Genomic DNA, 25763 nt, shown 5'->3' with positions numbered 1-25763 from the left:
ATCATCTTTTGGACAGATGAGACCAAGATAGAGCTTTTTGGTAAAGCACATCATTCTGCTGTTTACCAAAAACGGAATAAGAAGTGAACACAGTACCTACAGTCAAATATGGTGGAGATTCCAATATGGTTTGGGGTTGTTTTGCTGCCTTTAACACTCAGTGCCTTGACTATGTTCAAGGCATCATGAAATCTGAAGATTACCAAAGTATTGTGGTATTGTCATAATGTAGTGCTCAATGTCAGAAATTTAGTTTGTGTCCTATGCCATGAGTCTTCCAGCAGGAAAATGACCCCAAACATACTTCAGAAAGCTTACAGAAATTGATGTAAACAATGCGCTGGAGACTTATGAAGTAGCCAGCAATGAGTCTGGATCTAAATCCCATTGAACACCTGTGGAGAGATCTTATCATTTCCATTGGGAAAAGGCACCCTTCAAATATGAGAGACCTGCAGAAGTTTGCAAAAGAAGACTGGTCCAAAATTCCAGATGAGAGGTGTAAGAAGCTCGTTGATGGTTATAGGAAGAGATTGATTGCAGTTATTTATTGTGTGAAATTATTTCCAATTGGCCTTTTTTTTTGTTTCAATAGACACAAAAGAAATAAACCTGTGCATAACTAAACGTGTAATTGCAATAATTTTCTGGAACACGTTCAAGGGTGCCAACACTTTCGGCCATGATCGTGTGTATGTGTATTTTTTTTTTCATGCAAGCGTTAATGCTTGTGTTGAAATGTTAAAGAGATCTTGCCCTACAATTTAATATGTTCTTCAAATCTGATAATTGAAAATGGAAAAAGTTGTTCTAAAAAAGATGTTAAGAGATTTATATAGATCAGTCTGGCATGGCTTACAAAACGGAGGTTCTTGGATGCCATGAAACCTCAGTGAGACTCATTATCACCATATGGAAACGAATTGGAACGGTGAATTTTCCCAGGAGTATGTGGACTGCCAAAAGTACTCTAAGGGCTCATCAAATGGAAAAAAAAATCCCGAAAGAACATCCACACAACGACGGGCTCCTGTCCAACTATGATATCATTTAGTTTTTAGGTCTTCATTTATTTTTGTAATCTATCTATATAAGAACTGGCACTCAAGTTTTTGTAATGTAGAGCTACAAATCTTCAGCTTCCCTACAGACAGAGCAAATGTTCAATGATAGGATTGTGTGTTCAGCTTATTGTAGATATAATTGCTTCACAAATAAATCCGTCTTCAGTGGACTCCTGAGCTCCTCGCAGTGGTGTCTGGAAGGAGCCATCATGGTGCATCATTACACTGGAAACCTCATGGAATAATGGCTGTGGAAATTAATACAACATTGTGTTTTAAACCCCGAGGTCTAGAAGGGGTAAAAATAATTCTCTGGGAGACTGCCCAACGCTCCTGCTCGCCACTGGTGGGGCACCATGGAACCAGACCTGCCCACAAGTCTCCGTCACTGGAATAGCACTGCCCTTGGGAGGAGGCTGATGGACATTTCTGGTCACCTGCTCCTCCCTCATCAGAGGAGCGCTCTGCAGTCTGTGAGGAAACCTTTGATGACACGTGCAGGAGGAAAGCCTGTGATACCTATATACTATTGATTGCCACAAACTCGTGTCCCCAACAGATTGGTTAACATAAAGATCGAAGTGATAATCTTTTTTTTTTTTTTACCTTTACCAATAGAAATGGATGGAGCTATCCATGAGTACATTTGTCAACTCTCCAGGAAGAGTTGGTAAATCTGCAAACTGCAGAAGCCTCCCAGAAGCTCTCGGAAAGCAGCATCATAAGCAGCCTACATATCCCCATGCACCTGTAGGGGGCAAGAGTGGGACGTTGAAGGTGTATGGCCTGTAATAGTGGCATGGCTATACTGCGTATAGTGTGGACTAATGTGGCTAGAAAATGACCTGAGCTTGGAGGAGATGTTCATGTGGTAGGGCTGAGGGAAACAACATGTAAAGCGCACTGCTTCCTAATAACATCCATTATTGTATTTTTATAGACTCCCGGCAATGTAAGAAATCCTGAGGCTGCCTCGTCCAGTCACGCTGAGAAAAGGTAATCTGCTTTCTACCACTTCCACCGCTACATAGGTGATTTGTAGGACACCGGAGTTTCTCATGACTACATTGGAGTGACCATTTAGGCAAAGTGGCATAGCTTACATAATAAGTCTGCCAAGAGAACAGGCGCTATGTACGTCACAGGTCACACTAAGATCTATCCAATGTGTAGGCTGTAACCTCTCTTTATATTATGCAAAACTTTCTTCCTTTAGAAACGCAGATTTTCTAATTGGAGAATTTGGCAAATACAGTGAGGAAATGAGTAACCAACTCCATATATATCAGGTATCTATCTATATTATCTATCTACTATCTATCTATCCCATATCTATCTATCCATCCCATATCTATTTATTTATCTCATATCTATCTATATTATCTATCTACTGTATCTGTCTTATCTATTTATCTATATTATCCATCTATTTATCTCATATCTATCTATATTTATCTATCTATATTATCTATCTACTGTAATATCTATCTCATCTTTCTATCTATCTCATATCTATCTATATATTATCTCTCATCTATCTATTATCTATCCAATATCTATCTATCTCTCATATCTGTCTATCCATCATTTTTCATCTATCTATCATCTATTTATTGTCTATCTATTTTATCTATCCATCTGTCATCTATTATTTATCATCTATTATCTATCTATCCATCATTTATCTATCTATCTATCATCCTCCTGTATATCTCTCCATCCATGTCTGTCTGTCTATCAGTTGATTTATCTATATCTCTGCCCTCATCTAACTGAAGATACATGAAAGGCCGTGTAAAGCTTTGAATCACCCTCATGATATTCATTTTTGTTGATTTTTTTTTTTTTCTGTCCTTTTACACTTTTTTTCTTTTATGCTTTTGAAAAGACTGAGATGGCCGAAATGAGATTAAAGCTAGAAAGCATTGTAAAGGAAAATGAGATGTAAGTAACCTGCCATTGGTGCCATTGTCTCATCGTAGTATTCCATCCATTGCTATACCGTTTGGTCCCGCTTAGTCCTGCATAGTCAATCTTGCGCTGTTCACATGTTATAAAGTGGTCCAGTCGTTGGACTCCACATTGACTGATTTCTTAACAATTTCAGTCGGAATAATTAAAATGAATTTTCCTGTGTCTGGATCTTGCTGTCACATGTGGCATGGCGCCCCTGGCAATCTCCTGGAAGACACATCTACAACTTTAATTTTTGGGAGGTTTTATACACTTAATTTTCTGTTTGGGTCCGGCTTTTATTGACATATATGAATTTATGGCTTCATAAATGGGAAAATAAATACTTTGCTCACACAGATGCCTTATTGTGATTTTGTGTCAAGGTGCTGATTGGCGTTTTGATTAAGTGCCACATGTCAATTTTTGAATTTTTTTTGATTATTATTATTATTATTATTTCAGAATTTAGGAATTTTTTTGTACATGTCAAAAGTGTGAACATTGTTTTGTATACCAGAGGTGTGGGCTGTCCAGACGTCACTGACAACAAAAAGGGTTAAATTGAAACCAATCCTGGCCAATCCGTAAACGTGACAATCAATTGATTGTTGAGTTTCTGACTCCTGCCGTAATCAAAAAGAAGGGCTTTAGATACTTAGAGGGAATCTGAGGCCAGGTTTTTCCACCTAATCTGAGAGCAGCACAATGTAGAGACAGAGACTCTGATTCCAGTGATGTATTAGGCCAGGTTCACATTGCGTTATTGTAGGAAAAAAAAAAAAGTTCCAGCTTCCAGGATAATAACTTTTTATTCCAAAATATAGATATAAAATTCCATATACAGCTTTCTCCCCATATGCAAATGGATGTGTGTCGGGCACTGAATCAGCACCCTTAGTGGATCTTTTTTTCAGCCCGCTTTTTATATGTGTGTTTTTTCATATTGCGTTATGCAGACCGTTCAACGCATAGCGTTAGACGGTCTGCGTTAAAGCTATAGCATAACGCGATCGCGTTAATGCTGTACCTCTAGCGCAGATGCGTTATCTGTGCTAGCGGTGACGGAGCCTCAGATGCTGCAGCCCAAGTCCGAGGCTCCGTCATAGAATGATGGCACATCGCGAACCAGTGCCTCTTTACGGCATGTGTCGCGATGCGCCCGACAATGGAGGGCAATGGCAGCGTTAACGGACTGCGTTATGCCGCGGTGCAACGCAGTCCATCAAACAGACTGCCTAAACGTAATGTGAACCCAGCCTTACAGGGTTATTGTTGTAGGTTCAATAAAATCACTGTTTATGAGCAGGAGATTATAACTAGAGGACTAGTAGACCTGCTGCCATGTAGTCCTCCATATTCATGAGTTCTGAATAAACCCGCTTCATTCGCTGATTGGCAGCTTTTTGCCTATGCACAGTGAACAGAATTGTATCAAAACTGAAGCAAGCAGTGACAGATCACTGAAATTGAAGTCCCTGCGACTTTATCATACCCTTTTCCAGTGTTCTTCATTTTTCCTTTAGATCTGCCGATCTTGTTTTTATATATTTTTTTTTTTCTTTTTTCTAATTTTAAATCTTGATTGTACGTGTTGGTTTCCTCTACATGGCTTTACAACTATAATTTTCCCTTACCCTAATTGTCCCTGAATGGAGCTGGTTGCCTTACACAGGTTTTCCCTTTTCATCTGTTTTCTTTGATTTAGTGTCAGAATGTAATGTCCTAGATATTATTATTATTATTTATTTATATAGCGCCATTAATTCCATGGTGCTGTACATGAGAAGGGGGGTTACATACAAAGTTATAGATATCGTTAACAGTAAACAAATTTACGATAACAGACTGGTACAGAGGGGAGAGGACCCTGTCCTTGCGGACTTACATTCTACGGGATAGTGGGGAAGAATTATCTTAGTAATTCCAATGTAACTAGCTTGGCCCGTGCAAAATTTTCACACATTTGTCGTCGGGGGCACAGGCAATTTCAGAAAAAGCAAGCTGGTCAAATGTAAATGTATTTCATGAGATGCATGTTTACAAATTTGTTTGTATATGACTCACCATTTGTGTGGGTGGGGCGAAGTAATCACCGAAAAAGCAGTGCATGTATACAAATGTGTTTGCATATGTGACTCACCTGAAGTGAAGTGTGCAATCCTCCAATATGCCTGAAATAGGCAAGCACTTGAGCAAGCTGGAAAGACCCCAAGGCAAATGTTTGGATTTGTTTGTGATGTCTGTAAGCAGCTTTGTGGTAGTGTGCTTTGGGGTACTCTGGTGCCACCTGCAGGTCATTTTTCCTTACTGCAAGTTTATGAAAATTAATGTTTAAACTTTATTTTGTGATCAAATCGAGGATGTGTGGTTTGTTTGGCTAGTTTCTTGCTGAAGGGGGCTTCAGCAAGGAATCTACTGCGCATGCCCAAGATTCCCAGCCCCGCAGTGTGAATAAATCAGAAGAGACTGCGGGGCGGGATCTCAGGCCACGCGTCCACCCAGGCACGATAAGGAAGACATCATGTGATGTCAGTGCGCTAACTGCATGCCCAAGAAAAAAAGATTACAGCGCAGGTGCCAGGAAAATAAATGAACGCTGAGGAGGCGGTGTCAAGAGGAAAGAAGGAAATGACTGATGGATGTGAGGCGTCTGTGTCCGGGGGGAAAGACCCGTTATGAAAACGATTCTTTCAGAAGTGGAAAGGACGCCAAATAAAAGAGCCACCTTGACAGATTGCAGCATTAGTGCTGCACAAGGTGGCTCTTTTTAAAAACGCCTGGGGGGGTGACAGGTTCCCTTTAAAAATACCATTGTCAATAAGAGCAGAACAAAGATAACTTTTATAAGTTTACAGGGTAAAAATACAAGTCTGCAGACACTGTATGTGACTGCAGATTGTGAATCCTCACATCGTGCGCACTGTAAAGATCCTTCATGTAGGTGGCAGCAGTCATGTGACCACAAGTATGTGATTTGCATACTTCTGGCCACATTCTGACTAGACTGTATCTGGCTTCTCTCAATACACTTGCATTGACGAGGCCGGTTACAGTCAGGTCATCACGTGACCGCATGTATGCAATTCGCCTACTTACGATTACGCCTCCTAGCGGTGATCTCACCAAGGTCACCGCAGTTACACTGGGATGTCATCCGTGTGTCATCAGTGTGCACCTGTGCGGGACGTTTTGCACCCCATGCTGCTATTGGAAAATTGACTTCTGAAAGAGCCCTTAGTGAGCTCGGTCATTTATCGAACTTTGGCCGTCTTTTGCCGATTTTTAGGAAAAAAAGCTGGGAAATCCAAATACGAATGTGAATGTGCAGCTTTCGTGCCGAATTTGAGATTGACAAATGTTTTCCACGCAAGTTTGCTCATCTCTACTAAGAACTCTATTTACTCATGGATGAGTCACAATTGTCCCTGAAGATTAACTTCCTGTAGATCTGCACATACATTTCCGCAAAACTTTGTTATAGCCTTAACATTTGGTATAAGAGCAGAGTAGCGTGGAGCTGTATGTGTCATAAGAGTTACAGAGTGACAACAATCTGGACTTTACTTCTTAGTGGCCTCCTCTATCTGTCAATGTTTGGTTTTTATTACTAGTTGTTCTCACGGGAATAAATTGCTCTAAGTCTAAGCCATTTAGGTCAGTGAGACATCAGTGAGTATAAATCGTATTCTGTAAGTCTTCCGTATATGTACATCAGTAGTTGCTCAGTATTTACAAAACTATAGTTGACGAGACAAGCTTAAAAGAGAATTTGTCAGCAGATTTTTGCTGCGTAATCTGAAGACAGCATGAGGTAGGGGTTAAAACACAGATTTCAGTGATACCTCTCTTATCAAGCTCCGGGGTTTTGTTTCCTTACAATGATTGTTTTAGAACAAGTATCTTGTCATTGTTGTGACTGGCCGGTCATGTGAGTCCAACACGCCCCTTACTGTGATAGGCAGCTCACTGTATACAGACATTGTATATACAGAGCCTGGTGTGTGTGTGTGTGTGTGTGTGTGTGTGTGTGTGTGTGTGTGGGGGGGGGGGTTAGCTTTTCTTCTCTGCTGTATTGTTAAATTTAAAATCTCTGATTATGTCAGAACTAAGTGATGCATCATTGGATTCAGCTTCTCTTTGCACCTGATCTGAGAGCAGCATAATGTAGAGACAGAGATCCTGATTCCAGCAATGTATCACTTACTGGACTGCTTAGTGTAGTTTTGAAGAAATCACTGGTTTATCAGTAAGAGATTATCATTACAAGACTAGTTAAACCTGCTGCAGTGTAGTCAAGCCTATTCATGAGCCTTGTCTAATCCTGCCCCCACCACTGATTGGCAGATTTCTGCCCATGCAGAGTGTAGAGAGAAATCTGCCAATCAGTGATGTGGTCATGTGGATAGGGTTATACGGAGCTCTGCATTCAGAGATGTATGCTATATGTGCTGTAGATAAAACAGTAATTTTATCATACCAAGCATCTCAGTAAGAGAGACATTGCTGTAATCTGGGTCTCTATATCTATGTCATGCTGTTCTCAGATGGGGTTGCAAAAACCTCTTGATGTATTCCATTTATAACAGCTAGCGCCCATTTACCAATAACCCATCTTATGGCCCATTTCATGTGATGATCAGTTTGTGTATGTATCTGTAATTATTTCCACATGCAAAGAACATCCACTGTGTTATATGTGCACCTCATGTAATATAGCTATCTACAGTTATTCTGTAATAAGTCACCCGTCTCTTGGCTATTTACCATGTTGCGATTTTCATATCATATTTACTGTTCTTGTTTCTTAAACAAAGTACATTTTGATCAATAGATCTTGGAATATTAAGAAGTTCTTCAATTTAATGTGTTAAAATTGTTCCTGTGTGGAGATAATCTTATAAATGTGCTCCTGCTACATATTTTATTTTCTGCGTTCGTCTACGTAGAGCTGCTACAGTTAGTGGTAGCGCATGCGCAGCTTCTGGCCAAGGGAGAAATCATAGTTGAATATACTGGTGACATATCAGGGACTCTCAACTGCTTGTTTGTGAGTGACCACATTTCCCTGCCTGTTGTATCACAGGATCATGTGTTTCTTCCATGTTACCACCTCTCTGACTGCATCATAAATAGAGTCAGTGAAGTCCGATCCCGGAGCTGCCTTAGCACTTATATCACTGACTTTATGTATGATTAGCTTACATGGATGGTGCCTCTTGTTCCTGTTATAAAACAGGCAGGGAAATGTGTTCCCTCACAAGCAAGCAGTTTAGAGTCCCTGCCATGTCAATAGTTTATTCACCTGTGCTTTGAATTGAATAACATGTACTTTGATAGTGGAACAACCCCTTTAATTCCAATTTTTACTTACTTAAATTTGTATTTCATCGCCTCCTGCTATTGTAATAATTAGACAGGCAACTTTTTCAAGCTTAGATGTAAAAAGGATGTTAGCTTGATTGTTTTTTTTCTTTGTGGGCATATTCAATAAAATATATAAACCTGCAAAAGAAAGTAGTAAAAAAAACTAGACTTGGGGCCCTGTCACACACAGCGAGATCGCTAGCGAGATTGCTGATTTTGTGACGCATCAGCGATCTCTCCAGCAATCTCGCTGTGTGTGACATCCATCAGCAACCGGCCCCCCCGCCGGGTATCGCTGATCGTGCAGGATCGTCCTGGGCCATTTTTTGATTGTTGGTCTCCCGCTGGCCAGCACGCATCGCTGCGTGTGGCAGCGAGAGACCAGTGATCAGCGACGCTGCACACTTGTATCTTGGGTAAACATCAGGTATCTAAGAGCCGCGCGGCTCTTGGATACCCGCTGTTTACCCTGGATACCAGCTTGCTCGCTGATCCTGATCGCTGGTGAGTCTGTCTAACTATGTCCCACCGATCCCATCCATGTCGGATCGTTGTTGGGATCGCTGGGACATCGTTATGTGTAACGGGGCCTATAGGCCTATTATGTTAATCATCCAAGCAGACAGTTTTTATCTGGGCTCTTTTAATGAGCATCCAATTTCTATAGAGGCCTCCCGGCTTATACAGATAATGTCAGGGAGAGAATGATAGGGCAGTGTGAATTTAAAGGGTTATTCCCTATCCATAATCTGTGGGACTGTCAGAGAAAGCCAAGTGCAGTCCCATAGGTGATGAATGGAGCGAAGGTCGTGGCTGTGCACCTCTAATTCATTCAAGGTAGGGAATTCTATAGGGCCTTCGTAAACCTAACCTAGTAGTCTGCAGAAATTCTTGCTGATCTGACATGGCAGGAACTGTCAAGGTAGCTATTTAGGGAGGGCTAAATTAACCCTTCACGGTTGAGCCAGTGATGTCCAAATTATTCCACAGAGTGTTACTAGCAACTCAAATGACCACACGGAGACGGGGGTCTCTGTACGGGAGGATCGAGACAGATCACTAGTCCCCTTTATTTTAGTCACTTTTTTTGTAATCTTTTGCTTAATTATGCAAAGTTCTCAACTACCAATAGCATCATGGTAATACTTCACTTTATAAACCAATAATATTGCAAGAAAACCGGAAACTACATATATGTCCGTATCCAAATAGCATAGAAAGTAATATAATGGCATATTCTACACCCCTGGTTCCCTTATCTTGCACCCGTTGGGAACAGTCTGGTTTCATGACAGCCCATCCCAATTACAAAAACGTATCTTACAGCAACAAAAATGGATAAAACGAAACTTCAGCTTTGATTTTAGTTTTAACCCATCACAGAACAAGTCAGTCTGCCAATGCCTGTAATTGTCCTGTTATCGGTCTCTGACAGGCTGCTATTACATGTTCTCGCACGTCTTGCATAAAAGCTGCTTTCACATTGTCGCCCTTCAGTTACTTCATTACAGTTAAAACAAAAGATCGAGGTCAACTATTGAGAATTTAGCAAAATCCTTTAACTTGGATTCTTCAGATGTACACACTACCTAGTTATAGGAAAATCTTTTTACATTTCCTTGCTGAATAACGATTACATATTAAACCAAGCAAAAAAAAGTGGAGTGAATCGCCTATTTGTCTCTTTACAGAAATGAATGCACTCTTCCACCAGATACACAGGCGATTTTAGCGCTATTGCCTGATCAGTAAAACCATGTTCACACAGAGCATGAGCACAGCGTTTTTTCCCTTAGCATTTTTTTGTACAGAAAATCGTCTACGGCAAACAGTAGACCCTGACTAACAGCCAGTCCTAATGCAGAGCAGGTGTCAGTCATTGCAACCGGCGCAATTACAGCTGTCGCTCTCTAATCTCATCGGCAGCGTTCCGGTTTCAGTCCCCACTCTGAGTATAAAGTTCATTTTCTCCCCGCATTGTTCAGCTACGTGTGAACAGGTTAATAACGCTATTAACCTGCAAATTAACCCCATATCTGTAGGTTAATAGCATTTATTCTAGTGACAGGTTCCCTTTAAATAGCTTGTTTTCTTCCATCCCTATCCTCCATTTACGGTAAAAGGGGATGTCCAGCTTGATACATAGAACCATCTGCCCATACTTTGAAGCTCTTGCTCACCAGGCCAAGGTGTCACTGACGTTCTCCATAGTGTGTCCTGCATGTGAAGACTTCCGGGGCATAGGCCGCGCTGAAAAATACTGGTGCATGCGCAGTACCGATTATATGCTTTGCCCGCAGTTGGGCAAAGCATACTGCGCAAGAGCCGGTGGCCTTTTCAATGCTCAAGCGCGAAAACTACGGCATCTGTGATATTCACAGATGAAGATTACGTTCAGCAAGCCGAGGAGGGTGGAAGAAGGTGAATAAGCCCCCCCCATCGGACCGGACCGCGGCAATTTCCATACACCTCCACCAAGATAAAAAAGGTATTTATGCATCAACGGTGCGGGGTCGGGGGGAATCAAAAGTCCTAATAGAATCCTTATGGGAGGCACAATTGAGTGATATATTTACAAGATATCATTAAAAATGGGTGACAGATTCCCTTTAAGGTTTTTCTGGGAGATCTGTAACAAAATCTGCAACAGAATCCACTGCGGTTTGTCATGTGTGAACATGCCCTAAAACTAAGAATTTCCTGGATTAATATGCTATACCTAGACAAGTATCTTAGCACACTCGGAGGGCAGAGTTAGTAGATGTATCACAGCATTTTTCAGGATCACTGTATTTGTTCCATTTTGGAATCCCATCATTTCTAGTCCAAAATAACTCAGAAATAGCTGAATAGACTTCATATGCTTTATTTTAGGAATGAAATGCTCTTTAGGTTTAAGACTATGTTCATATAGTAGGGGTAGACATCCCCCTATAGTCCTGTGATGAACTACCTGTACATTAGTTTAAAATCCCTTGCCCTGTTCACACCATGTGTCAGTTGTCAGAGGCCCTCCGTATTGCCATCAGGTCATGATCGGAGTGCAGTCACTTTCAGACCACACTTGCAGATTGAAACACCTAGTGTGATGCGGAGTTTGATTATTACAAGAGTCTGCAAAGACATAGTGATAATGAGGTGGGGTGTATTTGTAGGAATTATACTATCATTCTTTGGCATTGGTTATATTTATACATTTCCTTAATGTATATGTTTCCCTGTCATTGCAGTAGATCCTCTACAATATTGTGATTGTAACACACTCCTGATTTGCTCACTACAAGGAATAAAAGCCACATTGCAAGAATGTTAAAGAGCTTATCAGGGACTATTTGATTTTTTTTTTTTTTTTTTTTTACCAAGTGCCTAAGAACTAACAGGCAGGTACAGTAGTTACTACCTATCTGCCTGTTCTGCCCAGCGCAGATCTCTGCAGGTACAGAGCGGTCACAGACCGCTCCTGCCGGTGATTCTACTGCTTCTCTTCAACAAAGCAATTCTGTCTCTTCCGCTCTGCTCTGTCAACGGGGCATGACTGCCGACATCATGCTGCTTGATAGCTGTCTTCCCACAGTTGGGCATCTCCAATCACGCCCCATCAGCAGAGTAGATCGGAAGAGAAGATCCTGCTCTGTCGACATGATATCGGTGGAAGCGGCAGAATCGCCGGCAAGAGCGGTCTGTGACCACTCTGAACCAGCTGCCTATTAATTCTTAGGTCCATTCTTAGCTAGGCCCGTTGTAAAAGAAATCAAATAGTCCTGGACACCTGTTGTTAATGTATGAGTTCCCATTGGCCACTGTGAATAAGTGGGAAACTTATTTTACTATCATTTCATTTATTTGTGTTTATTTTTTTTTCTTTTCTGTGAATGTTCTTCACACAATACTGATGGCTATTTTGACTCTTAAGCCCCCGTCACACATAGCGATCTCGCTAGCGAGATCGCTGCTGAGTCATGAGTTTTGTGACGCAACTGCGATCTCACCAGCGAGATCGCTGTGTGTGACACTTATCAGCGAGTGGCCCCCCTGCCGGTATCGCTGATCGTCCTGGAATGGCCAGGACATTTTTTTGATCGCTGGTCTCCCGCTGGCCAGCACGCATCGCTGCGTGTGACAGGCGGGAGACCAGCGAGCTGCCGCTGGTAACTAAGGTAAACGCAGGGTTTCTAAGCACTGGGCGGTGCTTAGACACCCGATGTGTACCTTAGTTACCAGCGCGCTGATGCAGGGAGCTGGTAACCAAGGTACACATCGGGTTTCTAAGTGACGCACGCCCCTTGGCGTCGCTGGTGCTGATCGCTGGTGAAGCTGCCTGTTTGACAGCTCACCAGTGATCATGTTGTGACTCACCAGCGATCCTGACAAGGTGATATCGTTGTCGGGATTGCTGGTGAGTCGCTATGTGTGACGGGGCCCTTAGTTTGCTCCTCATTTCACTTTTAGGAGTGCCTGTCACTTGAGTTAAATACTTGGTATAAATCCCTGATCTCCTCTGATTCTGAAGCTTTTTTTCTATTTTGCACTGCGTCACTCCTTTGCACAGATATTCACAGTTGTTGCTTTTGGAGAGATGAATGTGAAATCTTTGTTTGAAAAGAGCTGTGATTGAGAGGGAAGAGTCAGCGTAGTTGCCTTCAGAGAAGATTGTGAAGAAAAGCCCAGTTGGACTACAAGCAGAGATATCACATACTGTGCTCCAGAAGACAGAAATGTGAATGTGCTGCGTCGGTTCATTGCAGATAAAAACCAAAAAAGAGCAGCAGAATCAGGGCATCTCAGGGATTTTTTACAAGATCTTTAACTCAATTTTTTTGCGCAAGTGATAAGTCTTCTATAGAGAGAAAAATGTCATCAACTCATGCATGGTGGTGCTTCGCGGCACTATCTGGTTTCCAACCACTCTGCTAGTCCTTTTACTTAGGAAAAAGAGAAGAAGCCTGATGAAGAGAACGCTGGATGAGTACCAAAAACTTCAGACTGTGAATGCATGGAAAGTAGGAGGAAAGAGGTCGCACTCACTGTTCCTTTTACAAATTCGTTATTGAAAAATTCTTTTAATGCAGCAGGTTGCATTAGTGAATGGAATTTGGTCTTGGAAAGAAACACAGACAAGAACAGCGTAAATCATCCTATTCCTTTGAGTAATAATACCTAGACACATACTCTACCACCACACAATAAAGTTATGCAGGATCAATTGTTAGTTTTTTTTATAATTATTAGACTCATGTACCATAATTTTATTCAATTTAAGGTATAATTCAGTGTTCATTAAAACAATAGACCCTCTCTGCTAAGGTAGTGATTACCTTATAGTTGTTTTATGCCATGTCTCCAGGACTGTAAGATTAGCTCCCGGTTGGCTATATATCTGTGAGATTTCACGTGTCGGAGTGGATGTGATTGGAGACCTCTCTGCACTCTTTTCTTTCTCCTTCCATGCCCCATGTCTCAGTCTTAGGTATGTGACTTTGCAATGCCTCATATTGAAACGAAAAGGCAAATAGTTTACTCGCTCAGCACTGACCAAATACATTTTTGGGGGGCGCTGATTGTTCTCACCACAGTAGGTAGACAGATATGCAATTTTTATTCTGTGGGTGAAATAAGTATTGAACACGTCGCCAATAGTCTTAGTAAATATATTTCTAAAGGTGCTATTGACATAAAATTCTCACCAGATGTCGGTAATAACTAACCCAATGAACACAGATAATGAAATCAAACCATAGATGTTCATAAATTATGCGTAATAATGAGAAATGGCACAGGGAAAAAGTATTGAACACCTGACGAAAGAGGGGTGCAAAAATCCATGGAAAGTCACGACACCGGCTGACATCTATCAGTAATTAGAAAGCAATCCCGCCACATAGTGAAAAATAACGACAGCTGGTTCAACTGATGGTAATGAGACCTAATCATAGACCAAGATGCTACACAAGAAACATCTTATGATGGGTAAAACCAGTGAGCTGTCTCAAGACCTTCACAATCTTTTTGTTGCAAAACATACTGAAGGCATTGGCTACGGAAGAATTTCTAAACTACTGAAGGTTCCAGTGAGCACTGTTGGGGCCATAATCCGGAAGTGGAAAGAACATCATTTCACCATAAACCGGCCATGACTGGGTGTTCCCAGCAAGATTTCAGATGACAGAGGAGTGAAAATAATTATTAGAAGAGTTATCGAAGACCACCTGTGGAGAGCTACCTGCAATGAGCAGGTACAATGTTTTTTCAAAGAAAACTATAATGCACTCAACCTCCATGGCCTGTTTGCACGGTCCCCATGCAACACTCCATTGTAGAACAAAAATCATGTTCAATCGTGTTTAAGGTTTGCTCAACAACATTTAGACAAGCCTGTGAAATACTAGGAGAATATAGTCTGGTCAGATGAGACCAAAATCAGACTCTTTGGATGCCATAATACACACCATGTTTGGAGGCCAAAAGGCACTGCATGTCACCCCAAAAACACCATACCAACAGTGAAGTTTGGAGGTGGGAACATCATGGTGTGGGGCTATTTTTTAAGCATATGGCACTGGCAAACGTCGTGTAATTGAAGGAAGGATGAATGAACAAATGTACCTAGACATTCTTAATAAAAATCTGCTGCCATCCACCAGGATGATGAAGATAAAACAAGGGAGACCATTTTTGCAAGGCAATAATCCCAAACACACAGCCAAGGAAACTCTCAATTGGTTTCAGAGAAAGAAATAAAGCTGCTGGAATGGCCCAGCCAATCACCTGACCTGAATCCCAAAAATTATGAAAGGAACTAAAGCTCAGAATTCATATGAGTCCACGGGACCTTCAGGATTTGAAGAGTGAAGCTGTCGTCATCAAGTCTTTTGTATGAAGTATTAAAGCACCACTCCAGCAGCGTTTTTTTCAGCGCTGGAGTGGTGCTTTAAATGTGAACTCCATGCCCCTGGTTATATATGCGCCCTCCGGCGTCTTCACCCATCTTATGAGCACAGCTTCTGACTGGTCAGATGCTACGTCACAAGCCATCAGTGCACGTCTATGAGAGTAAGAACAAGCATCTCATAGATTAGTATTGAAAAGTGACATCTGTGCAGCTCCATGAATCACTGCAATAAATAAAACACTGGAGTGGTGTCTTAAATAAAATGCAGTAAGCGGTTGAAATACTTTTTCCCGGTATCATTTCTCATTATTGCACAAAACTTTATTTATGGACATCTATGATTTGATTTCTTTGCCTATTTGGACTGGATGGGTTGTTACTAATATCTGGTGAGAATTTCATGTCAATAGCACCTTTAGAAATATATTTACTTAGAAAATTGGTCACGTGTTTAATACTTATTTCGCCCGCTGTATATATTAGGCTGCAAGAAGTTTAACATTAACGGGAACTTATCATGTGGAGAAACACTGTTCACCTGCAAGTTTAGCCCTGGTTCCTGTCTGGCAGACTTAGTAAAGCAGTGGCTACAAGGAGAAAATGAAATTCTCTTCTCCCTGCAGCCAATCGATTCCTGTCATCGGGGCAATGCAGGGAGCGATTACAGTCACCACTCACTACTCTGAGTGTGTTGTTCTTGATTTTCACAGACCCGTAGACTTGAATTGGTAATTTTTGTCCGTAATAAAAACGGAAATGTCTCCGGGATTTTTGCACGGACACATTGCCACTGAAAAAAAAGAAATCATGGACAGCCCCATAGACTATAATGAGTACATGTTCTGTCCTTGAAAAACAGAGACCTCACTCATATGTGCAACATGGTGTCTGATTGAGACTTAAATTATGGTTTATGAGATAAAAATTATATGTTTAAAAATAAAAAAAAAAAAATTTTTTTGAAAAACCATTCAACTATTGTGTTTAAATCCATGAACTTTGCATAACAAGTGGACATTTGAGCGGGGTACCATGTCGGAGGAGATCAGGGAGACTTTGCCAAGTCGGAGGAGGAGATCAGGGAGACACTGCCAAGTTGGAGGAGATCAGGGGGACTCTGCCATGTCGGAGGAGATCAGGGAGACTTTGCCATGACAGAGGAGATCAGGGAGACTTTGCCATGACAGAGGAGATCAGGGAGACTTTGCCATGTCAGAGGCGATCAGGGAGACTTTGCCATGACAGAGGAGATCAGGGAGACTTTGCCATGACAGAGGAGATCAGGGAGACTTTGCCATGTCAGAGGCGATCAGGGGGAATCTGCCATGTCAGAGGAGATCAGGGAGACTTTGCCATGTCAGAGGAGATCAGGGAGACTTTGCCATGGCAGAGGAGATCAGGGAGACTTTGCCATGGCAGAGGAGATCAGGGAGACTTTGCCATGACAGGAGATCAGGGAGACTTTGCCATGACAGAGGAGATCAGGGAGACTTTGCCATGACAGAGGAGATCAGGGAGACACTGCCATGTCAGAGGAGATCAGGGAGACACTGCCATGACAGAGGAGATCAGGGAGACACTGCCATGTCAGAGGAGATCAGGGAGACACTGCCATGACAGAGGAGATCATGGAGACGCTGCCATGTCAGAGGAGATCAGGGAGACACTGCTGTTGTGAGTTCATTTTCCCCTTCATTACTGAAGCCCGAGGAACTCCCTCTTCTGGTAAAGAAAGGTAGTGAGCCTGATTGTCAAACACCTGAGGCTGATGATTGTGACTGGCTGGGTGGAGTTGCGGACTGGATATGATGCTGCCGACGCCCTTCTGCCCTGCGGATGATTTCTCTGTGGGATCCTTGGAGACCAGTCTGAATTCCTGCTCCTCCAAAGCTAAGTTTGCTGCTTGGCCTTTTGCTTTTGTGCTTTGACTTTGTTTTTGCTTTGTTTTTCTGGATTTCTGCCATTCCCTGCTGGGGTGTTCTGAATTCATTTAGCTCTGTCTTCTGAAAATACCTGAGTGCTGATTCAGTTTTTGAAGCCTAGCTGCTTCAGGGCCTTTTTCATATCAGCTGGTTGGCTTATGTCTTTGATAGGGTTTTGGCTGATTGCAGACAGCAGCCTTCCTGTCCTTTCCTATCTAGGTAGTTTTGGGGCCCCGTCTTTGCTCAGTCTATCTTTCTGTCTGTGTTAGTATTTTCATCTTGCTTCACTGTCATTATATGTTGGGGGCTGCCTATTGCTTTGGGGTCTGCTCTGGGGCAGTTTAGATTTCCCCTTTCTTATTTTAGGCCTATGTATTTCTCCAGCTGTGATCGAGGGGTCTAGGGCATCGTAGGAACCCCCCACGGCTACTGCTAGTTGTGTTGATAGGTTCAGGGGTCTGCAATCTGATAGTTGCCAACTTCTCTGGTTTTCTGGACTTAGCTTGCATTTCTGCTTTTGCCTCCTACGGTGACTCATTCATAACACACTGCCATGTCAGAGGAGATCAGGGAGACACTGCCATGTCAGAGGAGATCAGGGAGACTCTGCCATGTCAGAGGAGATCAGGGAGACTCTGCCATGTCAGAGGAGATCAGGGAGACACTGCCATGTCAGAGGAGATCAGAGAGACTCTGCCATGTCGGAGGAGATCAGGGGGACTCTGCCATGACAGAGGAGATCAGGGAGACTCTGCCATGTCAGAGGAGATCAGGGAGACTCTGCCATGTCAGAGGAGATCAGGGAGACACTGCCTTGACAGAGGAGATCAGGGGGACTCTGCCATGTCAGAGGAGATCAGGGAGACTCTGCCATGTCAGAGGAGATCAGGGAGACTCTGCCATGTCAGAGGAGATCAGGGAGACACTGCCATGTCAGAGGAGATCAGGGAGACACTGCCTTGACAGAGGAGATCAGGGAGACACTGCCTTGACAGAGGAGATCAGGGAGACACTGCCTTGACAGAGGAGATCAGGGAGACACTGCCTTGACAGAGGAGATCAGGGAGACACTGCCTTGACAGAGGAGATCAGGGAGACACTGCCTTGACAGAGGAGATCAGGGAGACACTGCCTTGACAGAGGAGATCAGGGAGACACTGCCTTGACAGAGGAGATCAGGGAGACACTGCCTTGACAGAGGAGATCAGGGAGACACTGCCTTGACAGAGGAGATCAGGGAGACACTTCCTTGACAGAGGAGATCAGGGAGACACTGCCTTGACAGAGGAGATCAGGGAGACACTGCCTTGACAGAGGAGATCAGGGAGACACTGCCTTGACAGAGGAGATCAGGGAGACACTGCCTTGACAGAGGAGATCAGGGAGACACTGCCATGGCAGAGGAGATCAGGGAGACACTACCATGACAGAAGAGATCAGGGAGACACTGCCATGTTGGAGGAGATCAGGGAGACTCTGTCAGAGGAGATCAGGGAGACACTGCCATGACAGAGGAGATCAGGGAGACGTTGCCATAACAGAGGAGATCAGGGAGACTTTGCCATGTCGGAGCAGATCAGGGAGACTTTGCCATGTCGGAGCAGATCAGGGAGACTTTGCCATGTCGGAGCAGATCAGGGAGACTTTGCCATGTCGGAGCAGATCAGGGAGACTTTGCCATGTCGGAGCAGATCAGGGAGACTTTGCCATGTCGGAGCAGATCAGGGAGACTTTGCCATGTCGGAGCAGATCAGGGAGACTTTGCCATGTCGGAGCAGATCAGGGAGACTTTGCCATGTCGGAGCAGATCAGGGAGACTTTGCCATGTCGGAGCAGATCAGGGAGACTTTGCCATGTCGGAGCAGATCAGGGAGACTTTGCCATGTCGGAGCAGATCAGGGAGACTTTGCCATGTCGGAGCAGATCAGGGAGACTTTGCCATGTCGGAGCAGATCAGGGAGACTTTGCCATGTCGGAGCAGATCAGGGAGACTTTGCCATGTCGGAGCAGATCAGGGAGACTTTGCCATGACAGAGGAGATCAGGGAGACTTTGCCATGTCGGAGCAGACCAGGGAGACTTTGCCATGTCAGAGCAGATCAGGGAGACTTTGCCATGTCGGAGCAGATCAGGGAGACACTGCCTTGACAGAGGGGATCAGGGGGACTCTGCCATGACAGAGGAGATCAGGGAGACTCTGCCATGTCAGAGGAGATCATGGAGACTCTGCCATGTCAGACGAGATCAGGGAGACACTGCCTTGACAGAGGAGATCAGGGAGACACTGCCTTGACAGAGGAGATCAGGGAGACACTGCCTTGACAGAGGAGATCAGGGAGACACTGCCTTGACAGAGGAGATCAGGGAGACACTGCCTTGACAGAGGAGATCAGGGAGACACTGCCTTGACAGAGGAGATCAGGGAGACACTGCCTTGACAGAGGAGATCAGGGAGACACTGCCTTGACAGAGGAGATCAGGGAGACACTGCCTTGACAGAGGAGATCAGGGAGACACTGCCTTGACAGAGGAGATCAGGGAGACACTGCCTTGACAGAGGAGATCAGGGAGACACTGCCTTGACAGAGGAGATCAGGGAGACACTGCCTTGACAGAGGAGATCAGGGAGACACTGCCTTGACAGAGGAGATCAGGGAGACACTGCCTTGACAGAGGAGATCAGGGAGACACTGCCATGGCAGAGGAGATCAGGGAGACACTACCATGACAGAAGAGATCAGGGAGACACTGCCATGTTGGAGGAGATCAGGGAGACTCTGTCAGAGGAGATCAGGGAGACACTGCCATGACAGAGGAGATCAGGGAGACGTTGCCATAACAGAGGAGATCAGGGAGACTTTGCCATGTCGGAGCAGATCAGGGAGACTTTGCCATGTCGGAGCAGATCAGGGAGACTTTGCCATGTCGGAGCAGATCAGGGAGACTTTGCCATGTCGGAGCAGATCAGGGAGACTTTGCCATGTCGGAGCAGATCAGGGAGACTTTGCCATGTCGGAGCAGATCAGGGAGACTTTGCCATGTCAGAGCAGATCAGGGAGACTTTGCCATGTCGGAGCAGATCAGGGAGACTTTGCCATGTCGGAGCAGATCAGGGAGACTTTGCCATGTCAGAGGAGATCAGGGAGACACTGCCATGACAGAGGAGATCAGGGAGACTTTGCCATGTCGGAGCAGATCAGGGAGACTTTGCCATGTCGGAGCAGATCAGGGAGACTTTGCCATGTCGGAGCAGATCAGGGAGACTTTGCCATGTCGGAGCAGATCAGGGAGACACTGCCATGACAGAGGAGATCAGGGAGACACTGCCATGACAGAGGAGATCAGGGAGACACTGCCATGACAGAGGAGATCAGGGAGACACTGCCATGACAGAGGAGATCAGGGAGACACTGCCATGACAGAGGAGATCATGGAGACACTGCCGTGTCAGAGGAGATCATGGAGACACTGCCGTGACAGAGGAGATCATGGAGACACTGCCGTGTCAGAGGAGATCATGGAGACACTGCCGTGACAGAGGAGATCATGGAGACACTGCCGTGTCAGAGGAGATCAGGGAGACACTGCCGTGTCAGAGGAGATCAGGGAGACACTGCCGTGACAGAGGAGATCAGGGAGACACTGCCGTGACAGAGGAGATCAGGGAGACACTGCCGTGACAGAGGAGATCAGGGAGACACTGCCATGACAGAGGAGATCAGGGAGACTTTGCCATGTCGGAGCAGATCAGGGAGACACTGCCATGAGGAAGGTGGATTCCAGTAATCCTGATAATAAGGTCTCTGTGCTGAGATTGAGGAGACAGCTGGTTAGAGGTATTTGCGCATCTCCGATGTTAGAGAGATTATTAATTAGACTCTTCTAGGTTCTCCAGTTGCACTTGATAGGCTCAGTTCACCTGCCCGGCTCACTTCTTTTCATGTCATCACATTTCTGTGTATACAGCTTACACCTAATGTCAACTCTTTCATAGTTTTCAAAAATGTTCACAGAAATTCTTTCTAACATTTGACCGAGCGCTTCGTAATTGGCACGTTCCCTGCTAACCATCCTCCCTGCCAACTTTTGAGACTCGCTGCATTAACATGAGGTTTCCACTAATGAAGCCATCATACACCTCGCACATAACATGGGATACGGCTGGTAATGGGAATAATGTCATTGTGTAATTCCCCTTCAGATCTTGTAGCCGTGGAGAGTTAATTAGAGGTTCAGTCGCGCAGACAGCTACAAAACTCTACATGTAAAGTGACAGGAGGGAAAGCGAGGTGGCATCATGTAAAGAACTGTAAGGAGATTGCCTTTATTTCTCATAGGCTTCACCAACAATTAAGAGAGTCCCTGGAGAACCAGCTGGAATCACTCCCTACGAGCGCTGCTCTGGCCAGCGAAGCTTCTGCAGAGCAAGAATTGATTAAAAACCTACAGGAACAATTGCAACTTGCTAATCAAGTAAGCTCGAAAGCTCGCGTTATTCTGCGCTCGCCTCCTATGGAGGGAATGCGCTGTCCTGATGGTATCACACCTATGTATAGGTCCTGTTCCCATAAAGCCATGCCAGGATAAGCTTAAAAAAACAAAAAACGAAGAAATAAAGCGTTTCTGACTTTGGTAAGAGCTATTTTAGCTCTGCTGGCACAGCTTCCTTAAACTACACAGATGTACAGTAACTCACAAAACATCTGTGACCTATTAAATTAGCTCTTCATATATGGTGTTAGAATAGAAATCCTATCTGGAGTACACAAGGTGCGGCAATACACTGCACGGTCCTACAGCCTCGGATGGCGCGTGCATTGTGAGATCGGTGAAGCAACAGTGCCCCCTGCCTGATAGGAATGGACCTGCTACTTCACCTTCATTGGAATGAAGTCTAGTTTCAGAAAACACTGCAGACCACTGAGGAAGAAAAAGCACCACAAAACTTTTCTTCTGCCTCTATTCCTACTCGTATACATGCACTATATCTAAAATATATGCATGTATATATGTGTATGTATAATATATACTGTATGTGTGCATGTAGGAATAATATATGCATGCATATATTTGTATGTATAATATATGTATGTGTATACAATGTATATAATAATATACACATATGTGTAATGTATATATTTAAGAGGAATCTGTGAGCATGTTTTTGCTGCCTTGTCTGAGAGCAGCACGAGGTAGAAAGAGAGAGACTCTGAATCCAACAATGTATCACTTCGTTTACTGGGTGCAGCGGTTCTGACACGATCAGATTTTTTAGACTTGGCTATGCAGCAGAGCTGAGAAAGCTAGCCCCGCCCCCAACAGGCTCTCTGTATACATTGTCCATTGACAGTGAGCTGCTTATCACAGGAGGACTAGCATGCTTGCACTGTTGTATTCCAGGCAGTGTAAGTGAACAACAGCGCAGAGCCTGACATGTGACGCATTGTTGAAATCTGTTTTAACCCCTCCCTAGTGCTATCCTCGGATTACATAGCAAAAACCTGCTCACATATTCCCTTTAATGTGGTTGCATACTATACATGATATACTTATATAATTATAGCATATGATAAGCACACACACATACGTATCGCTGTCTGTGTGCATCCATGCTCATCATACTGCATGCGGTCCAGTTAAACCAGACGACTGGCTTTCTTTTTCTAGGAAAGGGACAGTGCATTACAGCTGTGGCAGACGGCCGCACAGGAAATGGATCGCTTGCAAGTCGTATACCAGAAACATATGACTGATGCACACATACATGTGGCAGAGAGACAGAAGCAAACGGTAATCTGTCGTATGGGCTGGAACATTATTCTCAATGTATAAAACTATATATGACACTGCGCTAGATGGAAACATTTGTCACATAAAAGAAAAATAGTATATCTATGTCTATGAATGAGGACACCAAAGGTATCAGACAACTGAAAGCAAAAACACTACTAGAAAAGTGAATGAAAATACTGTCAGCTGCATCTGGGTGTCAGTTTTGTTAGTAAAAAGTCAGAGTGAAGTGTCGACTGATTGGCTCCAGGGCTCATGCGACATTTCTTTGGATAGAAAAACTATCGAGGAAACAATTGAAGCATGCACAATTTGCATCCAATATTCGGATTGCACTGGGCCATGCAAGTCAGTGAGTCTGAGGAAAAAATTGGATTGCACTCGGATGACATCTGAGTGCAGTATGGTTTTCATGGACTGACAGAATGGAGACATTTTTATATCCCATCTTCTCCTCATTTGATAAAATCTGATAACGCTTTGTGATCACACTCTGCTTAAACTCTGACCAGACTGTGATAAGCATGATCAGCCGGATTCTCTCAGGTGGGAGAAAGCACGGTGGTGTGACCCTCGCCTAGGTCCTGCACTTGTTAGTAGTACATTAATGTGATCAGATTGCAATCACAGGCCTCTTGTATTGACCTTGTGGCTTGTCCGTGGCCAGCGTTAGGGACACGTGGCTAGAGAGTACTGCAGCAGGGCTACCATGGCCTTCACACACACTGTAGCCATTCAGAGGCACACCTTGCTTCAGAAGTGTCATAGGTTTGGGATCTGTTTGACCTTGAAATCAGATTGTGCAGTTTTTCTTTTACATTCATTTATTCTGAAAAATACAATTTCCAACGCCGAGATTAGTAATGGGGTATGTCTTCATTTATTTCTTAGGAAGAGCTAGCAAATCTTCAGCAGCTAACCAAACAACTTCATGGTGCACACGTAAAGGTAGAACAGGTAGGTGAAATAGCCATATTGGCCGTAATGTGTGAAATGTAATGCAAAGGCTGACCGAGCAGTGCGAAACCCTCAGTGACGTTACTGAGGTATGAACAGTGCATATTTAAGGGTCCATTAGACTCCTCATCAGGTAAGGCTAATGGTGTGTTTAAATCACCGCTTCAGACCATTGTACACTAAATATACTTTTATCTGTGTGTATTTACGTGACCAATAAATAGTGCCATAAAAAATAAAGGATGGCAAGTTACTTTTCTGTGAGTCGTATGATTGCACAGACACACACACACACATACATACACATATAAGCATACGCAAACACACACACACACACTTATAGGATGCATATACACACCCACATATACAAACACACACTGCTCAAAAAAATAAAGAAGTCCGTTCCAAATCAATGAGTCCACGGTCACTCTGTATGACTGCAGACTTCTGAATCCCCCCAGCACACGCACTGCGTGCTGCGGGGATTCGCTGGTTTCAGGCCTGGGTTCGGAGGATATGTACGGAGCGAGGCTGCGTCCTCTAGTCAGCCACGCCCACTGTCCGGCTGCGTTGCTGAACGGGACGCAGCCTCGTTGCATTCTGTCATGGTTTGCCCAGGAGTTCTTTGGCAGTACTTCTAAGGTTAATACTATGTGGCCTCTTTGATTGGGGGGAGGGCTATATCTACCCGCCCCTGTGCTTTGTGGGTTGTCCATTATACAGCCATTCTCGGCTGGGCAGCTGACCCCTGTATCTCTGTGTGCATTGCCTGTCTTTGTATGTTTGCCTGTGAATGACCCTGTCCCTCATTTGCTATCTGCCTGTTGACTCTGTACTGTCTGCTACACTCTTGGTTTTGACCTCGGCTACGTTCCCTGACTTCCCTCTTACTTTCCCGTCTGGTACTGCTCAGCCCTCTGAATTCCGACCCCGGCTTGTCTCTGACCACTCTACTCATCTGTCCCTTTTGTTACCACGCTGTACTCTGGCTTCTGACCTCGGCTAGTTTTGATACTCCTACAGGCTTGCCTGTCCGCCATCGTCCCCTTGAGACCGGGGCCTTGCTCCGCCTCCAGCCACTTCCCCGGTGGTCACATGCTGCAGGTCCTGTTTACCTTCAGCACACTCCCTACTGCGGTCACACTACTCTGTAGGACCCCTGAGTTCCCCAGCACATTCCTGGACACGTACAATCTCTGGTGGTGAGTCTGGTACGGTGTCCATCACACATTTAAGTTTATGGAAAGAGGCCACGCCTGCTGCCCGAGAATATATATAACTCCTACCCTCTTAAACCAGTGAATCCCCGCAGCGAACAGTGCGTTTGCTGGGGGGATTCATAAGTCATAAGAGTGACTGCGGACTTATTGATTTGGACCAAGCAACCCCTTTAAAGGAACACTTAAATCCCTCATCAAATCTCTTTGAGGAAAAGATTCAACTTGGAAATCTTTATTGGTAAAAATTGCATAATTGGTTGAGAACAAAATGATCAGTGGTCTGCATAAAGAACCCTCCGGCCACATGAAGCAGTGGATTGTCCTGTACTGTGAAGCACTGCACAAGTGTAAGATCTGACAGTAGCCCTCAGGGTTTAATCTCGATACATAACAGCTGTCGGGGTACTCTTAGCCATCATATGGAGTATATTTGTACGAAGATCCAGAACTTCACAAATCAATCACCATGCTAGACAATGTTGCAGGCAGCAAAACCTTCACAATGGTTTCTCCAAACTCCCGTGTGCTCAGTGTGAACTTGCTCTCATTTGTGAAGAGAACATGGTGCCAGTAGCAGACATGACAATTCTTTTCTCCCTGGC

The 25763-nt window shown here is 44.1% G+C and overlaps 1 protein-coding gene across 9 annotated transcripts in view; it reads left to right on the top strand.

Annotated features, from left to right (window-relative positions):
• SCLT1 (sodium channel and clathrin linker 1) overlaps positions 1–25763 on the top strand; it is a 312009-nt gene that overhangs the window by 57231 nt on the left and 229015 nt on the right. For all 9 annotated transcript variants that reach the window (XR_012231549.1, XM_073572082.1, XM_073572079.1 and 6 more), the window contains 6 exons: positions 2005–2060; positions 2281–2353; positions 2953–3008; positions 21532–21667; positions 22862–22984; positions 23876–23941. Coding sequence is in view for 8 of the 9 variants with exons in the window: in XM_073572082.1 (XP_073428183.1) it covers positions 2005–2060; positions 2281–2353; positions 2953–3008; positions 21532–21667; positions 22862–22984; positions 23876–23941 (510 nt within the window). In the remaining variant the exon portion in view is untranslated. The remainder of the gene's footprint in view (positions 1–2004; positions 2061–2280; positions 2354–2952; positions 3009–21531; positions 21668–22861; positions 22985–23875; positions 23942–25763) is intronic.

Source organism: Dendrobates tinctorius, unplaced genomic scaffold (genome assembly GCF_039654945.1).
Source record: "Dendrobates tinctorius isolate UK_male_01 unplaced genomic scaffold, ASM3965494v1 ptg000030l, whole genome shotgun sequence".
NCBI classification, from domain to species: Eukaryota; Metazoa; Chordata; class Amphibia; order Anura; family Dendrobatidae; genus Dendrobates; species Dendrobates tinctorius.
The sequence above is the reverse complement of the archived record's forward strand: the minus strand, read 5'-3'. Positions and strand labels throughout refer to the sequence as shown.